Genomic DNA, 12,171 nt, shown 5'->3' with positions numbered 1-12,171 from the left:
CTATGCCTCAGTTTTCTGTCAAATGGCATATGTCTCTCTCCCAGGTTTGTTATGAGAGTTAAATGAGTTCATACATATAGAGTATTTGGAACAGCACCTCACTAAAAATAAGCAGTGCGTGTGGACTTTAACTGGGATTATCTTCTGTGACTCCTGTGTCTGTTGGTACACAGAGTATCTCGAGGGGAAGACATGATCCCATATCTATCCCATTGTCACCTTTTTTGGTGCCAGTTCAGGGCTAATATGCCACCCATTTCCCCTTCCCAATTATTCCACCCTTTTGGGGGTACTCTGTTTTGGATTTTTTTTTTAGAAGATTGGGTATGATTGAGATACGTAGATTCACACACTTTTACATAATACAATCAAAGTAGAATTTGAAGAAAAACTTTTTCATACTTTATATTTTTCTGCAAATCATATGCTGTGCTTTCAGTGTTTTCCAGGGTTAAATCTGGACTCTCTTTAATCTGAGACTCACTCTCCCAGTGCCCAGGCAGTGACTGCCGTTGACAGCTTACAGCCTCCGGGACTGCTGGGATCAGCAGGGTAGGGTTCCATTTCTAGCCTATGACGATGGCCTATGACAAGAACAGAAAGGCCGTTGATGCTTTTCCGAGGACTGCACAGGGGTGTTTCAGTTCGTTATTTCTAGCGGTGTGATAGTGTGTGTTGCATTGGGCCCTCAGCTGTTGAAGAAGGCAGATACTGTTACAGTGGACAGTGAGTGCAGGCTGCCTCTTGGAGACATGGTACTAACTGAAAGATAGTGAATGGCCAAGCATCAGGTATTGAATCGGGCTTTCATTCTAGGATAACCTTAGGGATAGAATAAATTAGATTTCTTCTCATCGAATTAAATTTCAGCTATTCCATTTTCAATATTCACCTGAAAGATCACATGGTCTTTACTTGGGTCAGCCAGTTGTTTAAATTGAGCTTACTTGTGAGTAGGCATTTTGTGTTAACTCTTGTCTTTGTGCAAAATAGGGTAACATGCTCAATGAAGACTTTAAGGCTGATTGGGATGGAAATGCTGTAAAATTGGCTTGTGATAATCATTGTACAACTCTAAACGTAATGAAATTCATTGAGTTAAAAAATAAGACTTTAAGGCTGAAAAGTTTTATAAACTGTTCTTGTAGCTGGAAGTTAATAAGAAAGGTTTTTCCATGATTCAGATTAATGAAGAAAAAACATAATTTACTCCCTCTGGGTTTTTATTTATAACTCAGAAAATTCTAGCTTTATCTATACTTCTTTTTAAGCAGTGAAAAGTTTCAGATATGACATTGGTGGTATCATTTGTTAATTACATGATTGGGGACTTATTGTCGGTGAAAAATGACACACACAAATGGCATGTGCAGTGAAGCTTAAAATAGCACATCGTCACATCCATGCAAATTCCCTGGACTCCTTATAATGACCTACTTACGTACTGCTGACAGAGAAAAACCTGAAGCACTGTAAGTGTCTGTGAAGGCTAGAATATTACATTTAAATCTTTTATGTATCTGTAGTTTTATTATTGACTTGTATTTCTTCCACAAGTGCCAAAAGCATTTTTCGTGATTAAGCTTTTAAAAGAACAATAAATTGGGCATTTCAAAATATGTCTGACAGTCAGTACTTTGTTGCTTGAAGCTTGTTGCTTTTTTAAAGTAAAAAATAGAAGTCTCAAATCTGTTTACCCAAAATGTTTGCCTATTCTTTAAATGTATCCAGGTTTACTTTCTGATTGACACGCGTCTGTGGTTTCTTTGTTTCTCAATTATAGAGCTGCCAAATGCTGTTAAACCAACTGAGAGAAATTACAGGCATTCAGGACCCTTCTTTTCTCCATGAAGCTCTAAAGGTTAGTTTCAAGGCCTCTGCCAGTCCACAGGTTTTAAAACAGTTGTTCACATCACAGTTATGTCGGTTCAAGCTATTTCTATGCTGAAATGAAAATGCTTACGTATAGAGACAGAAGTTCTGCAGATCAGATGACCCAGGGTCTTCAATGTGTAAGTTATAAAAGCAGGAAAAAGATTGGGAAGGGAGAGACTCACAGGGTGGGGACCCTACAGGGTGAGAGAGAGTGAAGACACGTACTAACTGATTACACTGTATGGACCTTTTATGGATCCCCATTCAAACAAACTAAGAAACATTCAAGTCAGAGAAATTTAAACTGGTTATTTGTTATGAGGATAGAATTGTGGCTTTTTGTGTGTATGTGTGTCTTTTTAGGGCCACACTTGTGGCATATGGAACTTCCCAAGCTAGGGGTCAAATCGGAGCTGTAGCTGCTGGCCTACACCACACCTCACAGCAACGCCAGATCCTTAACCCACTGAGTGAGGCCAGGGATTGAACCTGTATCCTCATGGATACTAGTCAGATTCATTTCTGCTGAGCCATGATGGGAACTCCCTTTAAAAAAAAAAAAAAGATGCATTCTGAAATGTTGACTGATGAATTGATAAGATGCTTAGGATTTGCTTCAAAATATCTGGGAGAAGGGAGGCAGAAGAGATAAAATCAGTTTGACCATGGCTTGGTAATTATCAAAGCTGAGTGAAGGGCACATGGGTTTCAATTATACATTCCCTCTCCTGTTGTGTATGTTGGAATTTTTGCCTAAGAAAATGTTTAAAAAGAAACAGGAGTTCTCATTGTAGCTCAGCAGTAATGAACTTGACTAGTATCCATGAGGACACAGGTTTGATCCCTGGCCTTGCTCAGAGGGTTAAGGATCTGATGTTGCCATGAGCTGTGGTGTAGGTCACAGACACTGCTCAAATCTGGTGTTGCTGTGGCTGTGGCATAGGCCATTGGCTGCAGCTCCCATTCATCCCCTAGCCTGGGAACTTCCCTATGCCATGGGTGTGCCCTTAAAAAGACAAAAAAAAAGAAACAGAAGTATGGTCACCGTTACAGAATATGAGAACTGTTTGGCACCTTTTTTGTAGGGGCAGACTTCATTTAGAAGCTCTGTGTTAATTGCCAGCCCCCCTTTTTGATCCATCATGTCCTAGCTATTCTGAAATCAGGAGGCAGACCCAAAGCAATGGAGACTAATCTCTGGCAAGATGTCATTCTTGTTTGCATGTTGTGAGAAATCAGAACATGGCAACTCCCTGTAACTAGGAGTTCGATAGCAACACTTTAAGCATCATAGACTCGCTGTCCTCCCCTGTACCCTATTTCCTGCTTTATAACCTAGAATTAGGCCTAGACTTACTCACTATGTCACCAGGGTAGTACGGAGTATAACCTAAAACTAACTTGCTGCTTATTTTAAATACTATGATGCTTTACTTTTGAAATTTCTGCGTTTTTTCTCCTATCCCCTTTAGGCCAGTAATGGTGACATCACCCAGGCAGTCAGCCTTCTCACTGATGAAAGAGTTAAAGAGCCCAGCCAAGACACTGTTGCGACAGAGCCATCTGAAGTCGAGGGCAGTGCTGCCAACAAAGAGGTGTTAGCAAGTAGGTATATCCCGTCTTGGTCCTGCTCTGAACTAGCAGAAAATGAGGGATGAGTTTATGTGAGTGTCCTATCAATCACATCAACCCTTTGGAAATAATGGTAATAATGGCTTATTATTGGGCCATTACTCTGTGCCAGGCGCAATTCTCACCCTTAAATGGTTCCATTCATTCATCACTTGTTTAATGAGCCCCTCTTATGTGCCAAGCACTCTTTTAGGCACTGGAGATGAACAAAAGAGAGGAGAATCTCTGCCTTGTAAGAGATAAGGCCATCAAGGGAACAGGAGGCAGGTCACTTGGAGCCTTCATAACTGCTTGGCTATTACTCTGACTTAGAGGACTAGCCATTGGAGAGTTTCGTGCAGAGGAATGATGTAAACTGCTTTCCATTCTCTAAAGATCATTCTGACCTCTCTGTTGAGAACAGCCGTGTGCGAGGGAGTAGCAAGCATGGGGAGGCTCTTGCAGATGAAGGCGGTGTGGACCAGATGTCCTGGTGAAAGGATGACAAGTGCTGCCTGTATCGGATTTGCATATAAGGAGATAGGGGTTCTGAAAGAAAGAGAGGGTTCAAGATGACGCCAGGTGTTTTCTCCTTCGCAGCTGAAAGGATGGAGGTGTGCTTAACTGACATGGGACTACTTGCAGATGGAGCAAATTTGGGGTGGAAAATGAAGAGGTTGGTTTTGGCAATGTTAAGTTTGAGATGCCTGTTAGACATCCAGGTAACGTGTCAAAATCCAGTAGAAATCCTAGTGCCCATTAACGAACCCGACTAGGAACCATGAGGTTGCGGGTTCAGTCCCTGCCCTTGCTCAGTGGGTTAACGATCCGGCGTTGCCTGAACTGTGGTGTAGGTTGCAGACGCGGCTTGGATCCAGCGTTGCTGTGGCTCTGGCGTAGGCCGGTGGCTGCAGCTTCGATTAGACCCCTAGCCTGGGAACCTCCATATGCCGAGGGAGTGGCCCAAGAAATAGCAAAAAAAAAAAAAAAAAAAAAAGACAAAAAAAAAAAAAAATCCTAGTGCCCAGCTCAGAGAAGAGAGCTGGGCTGGATAAACTTCGGATGTATAAATGGCATGTAAAGTTATGAGAGGGGGTAAACCAGCTATAATGAAAAAAAAAAGATAGAAATCATTATATAAAAAAAAATTTATGAGAAGGGGTGAAGTCTCCCAGGGATTGGGTCTAGAAAAGAGAAAAGGTTCAGTGACTTGCAGTGGGTACTTCCACTGTTGAGATGTTGGAGCTGTGAAGCGTGTATGGGAAAGAGTGTAGCTGCGGGGGAGCAGGAGGTGGACCTAACTGTATCTCTACCTTATGCAAGTAAGAAGTGGGAAGAAAACCAGGAGAGTGGTACTCTGGAGGCCAGAGAGCCTTCTGGGAGGGCGGAAATATCAGCTGGGTCAGGTGGGGTAATGGATGATCTAGCTGTTTGCAGTTCTGAGCTATTCTGAATAATGCTGCTGTGAATATTCTTGTGTATGTCTTTTGGTGCACATAGTGACTTTTTTCATTTTTCATTTTGAGGCACATTCGTGTTGGTTATACCTATAGGAATTTCTTTTCACTCGTGTAGAATTTTTTGGGTCTGGGTTACAACAGAGTTTACATATTTGTTGATTGACTTTGGGCTTTGAATTTTTTTTCTAATATAAACAAGGCTGCTATGACCTGTTTTGATTCATGTTTCTTGTGCACCTATGCAGGAGTTTCTTTAGTGTCTATATCTAGCAACGTAATTGATAAATATTAAGGTATGTTCATTTAGTGACATTTTCCAATATGATTTTTTACCTACTTATACTCCCACTAATAGGATTTGAGAGTAACTATTGTTCTCAAATTTGTTAGATTATAAACTTGTTGCCTGTGGGCTACACACACGGCATATAAGTTACCAGGCTAGGGGTCGAACTAGAGCTGCAGCTGCTGGCCTCTGCCAGATCTGCGACTTAACACCACAGCTCACAGCAACGCCAGATCCTTAACCCACTGAGCGAGGCCAGGAATCACACCCACATCCTCATGGATACTAGTTGTGTTTGTAACCTGCTGAGCCGCAAAGGGAGCTCCTGAGTTGCCTGTCTTTTTGATATGAAAAATTCTAATTAAAAATCTCTAATTTTTTTTTAATTAAATAATGAGATTGAGGATCTTTTCCCTTTTGGCCATTCATGTTTCTTCATGTGAAATTTCTTTTCGTGTCTTCTGCTGGTTTTTCCTTTTGCCTCTTTCATATTGATTCTTGATATTATCTTATTGATATAATATTAACCCATTTTTCTGGATTTGCGTGTTAACAGATATCTTCTTGATGATAACTTGTGTTTTTAACACTGTGGCGATGAACTGATAAATGGTTTTCATTTATTAACCTGCTGTTGTTTGTGCTTTTTGTTTAAGAACTCCTATACCCAGAAGTCAGAGGAGAGTCTATTAAATTTTCTTCTAAAATTATCGTGTTTTGACTTTCACATTTAAATCTTTTTTTATTTTTTATTTTATTTTATTTTATTTTTTTGTCTTTTGGGCAGCACCCACAGCTTATGGAGGTTCCTAGGGGAAGGGTGCAATCCGAGCTGTAGCCACTGGCCTATGCCACAGCCACAGCCACCTCAAATCTGAGCTGGGTCTGTGACCCACACCACAGCTCATGGCAATGTCAGATCCTTAACCCACTGAGCGAGGCCAGGGATCAAACCTGTGCCCTATGGATGCTAGTCAGATTCGTTTCCACTGAGTCACAATGGGAACTCCTCAAATTTAAATCTTTAATTCATCTAAAGTGGATTTTTTTGGTAAGGCATAAAGTAGAGATACAGTTAGATCCACCTTCCTCCCCATAGCCACGCAGATGGCCTGCTGTACTTAACACTGATCTGCAGTATTAGCTCTGTGTTATATTAGATCTGTATGTTTTCCATTCTGTTTCATTGAGTGTCTGTTTTTAAATCTTTTTTTTTTTTTTTTTGTCTTTTTGCTATTTCTTTGGGCCGCTCCCACGGCATATAGAGGTTCCCAGGCTAGGGGTCAAATTGGAGCTGTAGCCACTGGCCTACGCCAGAGCCACAGCAACGCTGGATCCGAGCCGCGTCTGCAACCTACACCACAGCTCACGGCAATGCCGGATCGTTAATCCACTGAGCAAGGGCAGGGACTGAACCTGCAACCTCATGGTTCCTAGTCGGATTCGTTAACCACTGTGCCATGACGGGAACTCCTGTTTTTAAATCTTTGGGGTATATAGCTAGGAGTGGAATTGCTGGGTTATATAATAATTCTGTTTAACTTTTAAAAATCTAAAAGAGGACTCTTTCATAACTGCAACAATATATCACACTTAAAAATTAATAACATTTCTTAATCTCATCAAATGCCACTGTAGAAATTTCCCTGATTGACTCATTATTAACAGTATGTTTGCAGTTGGTTTGTGAGAGTAATGATCCACATAAAAATAAAACATTAAAATATATTTGAAATGTCTTTTAAGATCCCTTTTACCTATAAATTTCCCCTCTTTTTTTTTTTGGAATTTGACGTTCGGAAAAATAAGTCCTTTGTTCTGTCATGTTTTGCACATTGTGGGATTTGGTGATTGCATTCCTGTGGTATCCTTTAATGGATTTTCTGTCCCCTGTCTTTCTTATTAAGTTAGATGCTTATCTGGCATGACAGTGTCATAGATAGTGTGTATTTCTTTTATTTTATTGTATCAAGAAGCAAATAATGTCTGGTTGCCTTCTTTTTTGTGTTTTTAAAATTGTTCGTGTGTTCTGATATTGTCAGCTTGATTCTTTTATCATAAAATTCCCCACCTAGTGTCTAGATTTTATATTTTATTGGAGATTTCAAAATGGTAGTATTTTATCTATCATTATTTTATGATTTATTAGTTGGAATTCTTTTTTAAAATTTGTGGTAAAAATACATAACAAAATTTACATTTTAACCATTTTTAAGTATTAGGTATACTTATATTAATGTGTAAAATATCTCCAGAACTTCTTCATCCTGTAAATCTGAACTCTTATTCCCATTAAACAACCCCTATCCTCTTCCCCCAACCCCGGTAACCACCTTCTACTTCATGTTCCTATGAATTCGACTACTTTAGATGCCTCATATAAGTGGACTCATACAGTATTTATCTTTTTGTGACTGGTTTGTTTCAGTTGGCATCATGTCCTCAGTGTTCATCCATGCTCTGGCATGTGACAGGTTTTCCTTGTTTTTTTTTCTTCCCCAGTTTTTTTTTTAATTGTGGTAAAATACACATAAAAGCTACTAATGGAGTTCCCACTGTGGCACCGCGGGTTAATGACCCAACTCATCTCCATGGCCTTGCTGGTTCAGTCTCTGGTCTGCCTCAGTGGGTTAAAGATCTGGCGTTGCTGGAGCATAGGCCGCACATGCGGCTCGGGTTCAGTCCCTGGCCTGGGAACTTCCATATGCCATGGGTGCAGCCGAAAAAGGGGGAAAAGTTACTGTCATTACCATCTTGAAGGGTACAGCTCAGTGGTATCACGTACATCGGTATCACGGTGTAACTGTCTCAAGCATCCATTGTGCAAAACTGAAACTCTGTACCCATTAAACAACAGCTCCCCATTTCTCCCTTCCCCAGCTCCTAGCAACCACCATTCTACTTTCTGTTTTCTATGATTTTGACTTAAGCTCTCTATGATTTTACTTAACCTTATATAAGTGGAAATCATATAATATTTATCGTTTTGTGACTGGCTTGTTTCGCTTAGCATAATGTCTTCAAAGTTCATTCAGATCGTAGCATGTCAGAATTTCTTTCCTATTTAAAGCTGAATAATACTCCGTTGTATGTATGTTCCAAATTTTGTTTATCCACTATCCGTCAGTGAATATTTGGGTTGTTTCAACCTCTTGACTCTTGTGAATAGTGCTGCTCTGAACGTGAATGTACAGATGTCTCTTTGAGACCTTGCTTTTCTTTTTGGGATATCTACCCAGAATTGAGATTGCTAGATCATTTGGTAGTTCTTTTTTAATTTTTTGAGGAACCTCCCTACTATTTTCCATAGCCTTTGTGCCATTTTATCATCTCACCAACTGTGCAAAAGGGTTCCAATCTCTGCATATCCTCACCCTCACCAATACTTGTTATTTTTTGGTGTGTGTGGTTGGTTTGGTTTTTATTTTTTTGGATAGCCATTCTAAGGGATATGAAGTGATACCTCATTATGGTATTGATTTGCATTTTCTCTGATGATTAGTGACTTTGAGCGTGTTTTCATATGCGTGTACGTCATCTCTGGAGAAACATCTATTCAAGTCTTTAGCTTATTTTTTGTTGTTGAGTTGTAGGATTTCTTCATATATTTTGGATATTGACCCTTTATCAGATATATAATTGGCAAATATTTTCTACTAATCGGTGGATTTCACTCTTTTGATTGTGTCCTTTCATGCTTTTAAATTTTTAGGTTTGATTTAGTCCCATTTGATTTTGGTTTTTGTCTGTCTATGGTTTTGGTGTCCCATGCAAGAAATTATTACCAGGTCCAATGTCATGAAGCTTTCTTGTGAACTTTTTGAAGAACTGCCAAACTCCATTCTTCTAACTTCCATAGCAGCTGCACCATTGTACGTTCCTACCAACAATACACAAGGTTCTCACTTCTCTACTTCTTCGCTAACACTTGTTATTTAGCCATTCAAATGGGTGTGAAATGTTCATCTCATCGTAGTTGTTTGTTGTTGATGTTTGACTGCAGCCTCAGCATGCAGAAGTTCCAGGCCAGAGATTGAACCTGCTCCACAGCAGCAACCCAAGCCACAGCAATGACCACACTGCATCCTTAACTCGTTGCACCACCAGGGAGCTCCTCTTTGCGAATTTAAAAAGTTGGGCTCTTTGTTTTTTTATAAGTCAGTTTCAGGAATTCTTTATATATTCTGTATATAGGTCCCTGAGCAGATACATGATTTGCAAAAATTTTCTCTCATTCTATGGATTGTCTTTTCACTATCTGGATGGTATCCTTTGAAGCCCAAAGTTTTAATGATGTCAAATACATTTTCTTTGACTGCTTGTACTTTGAATGTTGTTTCTAAGCAACCATTGCCTAATCCAAGGTCACCGATTTACACCTATTTTCTTCTACGTAGAGTTTTCATAGTTTTAGCTCTTCTCCTGAGGGCTTGATCCACTTTGAGTTCCATTTTGTGAATGATGTGAAGGAGAGGTTAAAAGCCATTCTTTTACATGAGGATATCCATTTGTCCCGCACCATGTTGAAAAGGTATTCTTTCCCTATTGAATTATCTTGGTACCTGTATTGAAAACCAGTTGACTAACTGTGAAAACCTGTATTCCTAGACTGTCAATTCTATTCCATCGAGTCTGTTCCATCCATCCATACATTTGTTCCTATACTGGTCACACACAGTCTGGATTATTAGTTTTGTGTTCTTTGTAGTTTTTTTCCTTTATAAATTAAACTTTCATTGCTCATATGTAGAGATTCATTTAACTTTTGTACATTGATCCTTTATCGTACCACCTCTTATTAGTTATAACTATTTTCTGTAGATTATTTTAGGTTTTCATTGTAGGTGATCATTATCTGTAAATTATGATAGCTTTGTTTCTTACCTTGCAATATTTATTATTTATTTATTTATTTATTTTGTCTTTTTGCCTTTTCTAGGGCCGCTCCTGTGGCATATGGAGGTTCCCAGGCTAGGGGTGTAATCGGAGCTGTAGCTGCCAGCCTACGCCAGAGCCACAGCAACAGGGGATCCGAGCCACGTGCTCAACCTACACCACAGCTCATGGCAATGCCAGATCCTTAACCCACTGAGCAAGGCCAGGGATTGAACCTGCAACCTCATGGTTCCTAGTCGGATTCATTAACCACTGAACCACAACGGGAACTCTGTGTTATTTTTTTTTTTTTTTTAATTTTTTATCGTACTGGCTGGGACTTCAGAACCATGGTGATACAGCCCTTATAACAGACATTTTAGTCTTAATCTTAGTTTTAAAAGAAGTGTGTTTAACATTTCATGATTAAGTATGAAGTTTGCTGTGGGCTTTCATGAATATTCTTTCTCAACCTAAAAATATTCTTTTCCTATTTGTCTTGGAGTTTTTATTCCTTAATAGAGATTAAATGTTATCAAATACTTTTTCCATATCTATCGAGATGATCATTTTTCCCTTTAACTGTTAAGATAGTGGATTTTACTCCTCTACTTTCATTCTTTTTGTTGTTGTTGTGTTCGTGGCATGTAGAAGCTCCCAGGCTAGGGATCAAACCCATGGCACAGCAGCAATCCCAGCCACTGCAGTGACAATGCCAGATCCTTAACCGGCTGCACCGTAGGAAAACTACTGGTGTGTTTTTTTTCCTAATACTAACTCAGTTTTTCATTTGTACAATGCACTCAACTTGGTCTTAATGTATAATCTTTTTTGGTGTGTTAGCAGGATTCTCTTTGCTATTATTTTGTTTAAGCTTTTTGCATCTGTGATCATGCATGGTTTTGTCATTTTTCCATTCTCTTACTGTTCTTAATTGGTTTGAGATATAGCAACGTACCATGCTGACCTCATAAAATGGGTTGAGGAGTATATTCTCTCTTCTCTAGAATGGTTTAAGTAGGAATGAAAATATCCATTCTTTTAATATTCAATTTTTGCTGATATTTTACAATGGTAAGTAAAGAGATTGTTTAACCTATGGGATTTATTTTTTGACTCTGAAGTAAGACTGCAAAAGGGGTATTTGATTCATTGTATTTTGGCAGGTTGTTATTACTGTACTTATTAGATAATCTGAAGGTGGCAATGTAGCTATAAGTTACTTTTTTGACTCTAGCATAGAGTAATAAAGTTGATGTTACACTTTGACATGAGTCCTTGTAGTGAGAGCTGGGGAGTGTATCTTAATTTTGTGAATGTTTTTCCTTTTTTTCCTACAATAAGGGCAGTGTTTCCTGCCTATAGACTAATTAAATTTCTATTTATCTTACAGAAGTTATAGACCTTACTCATGATAACAAAGATGATCTTCAGGCTGCCATTGCTTTGAGTCTTTTGGAGTCCCCCAAAATTCAAACTGATGGAAGAGATCTTAACAGGTTATTGATTTAATTTATAATCTTTGCTGTGCACATTAATGTGTAGGTCAGAGGCAGTATCTCTGTGAATGCTGCTGAAGAATAGTTCTGCCAGACTTCTTTCATTGCACCTAAATGCAATTTCTTTTAGGAGAAAATTTGAATTGGCATTAGCTTCCTTACTCCTTGGTTCACTTTTCAAGAAGCTAAATAGGATAAAGTCTTATTGTAGCTTCTGGTCTTTTAGTAGAAGCCTGCATGGTTTTGTAGTTCACAATTGCTAGGGGTGGGCAAAATCCACTTAGTGCAAGTCTCGGATAAATATGTATTCTCTTTATAAACTTTGAGCCTTTGTAAACTTTATAAAAACCTTTATATTGTTGGCAATTTGAAAATGATAGTTATTACTAAGCTACCCTGTCTCAGAAGTGATTAGGAGATATGTTTTTTGAATTTGTGCTAATTTGCTGATTGATATTGTTCACAAATATCCAGTTCCGGTGGTGGCCTATCAGGTTCTGGACATGTTTATCCCCTCATCCTGTTGAGTTGTTTCTTCCAGGGAAACATAGGGCCATGGTTTGTC

The 12,171-nt window shown here is 39.1% G+C and overlaps 1 protein-coding gene across 22 annotated transcripts in view; it reads left to right on the top strand.

Annotated features, from left to right (window-relative positions):
• The window catches only part of USP28 (ubiquitin specific peptidase 28), a 63,485-nt gene that overhangs the window by 14,685 nt on the left and 36,629 nt on the right, over nucleotides 1-12,171 (top strand). For 14 of the 22 annotated variants that reach the window (XM_021062863.1, XM_021062857.1, XM_021062851.1 and 11 more), the window contains 3 exons: nucleotides 1,784-1,861; nucleotides 3,348-3,480; nucleotides 11,501-11,606. In XM_021062863.1, the coding sequence (XP_020918522.1) occupies nucleotides 1,784-1,861; nucleotides 3,348-3,480; nucleotides 11,501-11,606 (317 nt within the window). Of the gene's footprint in view, nucleotides 1-42; nucleotides 553-624; nucleotides 792-1,378; nucleotides 1,473-1,783; nucleotides 1,862-3,347; nucleotides 3,481-11,500; nucleotides 11,607-12,171 lie in introns of those variants that run through there. The other 8 variants (XM_021062858.1, XM_021062852.1, XM_021062853.1 and 5 more) reach the window with 6 other exon arrangements.

This window comes from Sus scrofa, chromosome 9, assembly GCF_000003025.6.
Source record: "Sus scrofa isolate TJ Tabasco breed Duroc chromosome 9, Sscrofa11.1, whole genome shotgun sequence".
NCBI lineage: Eukaryota > Metazoa > Chordata > Mammalia > Artiodactyla > Suidae > Sus > Sus scrofa.
This window is presented reverse-complemented; position numbering and strand designations above follow the sequence as displayed.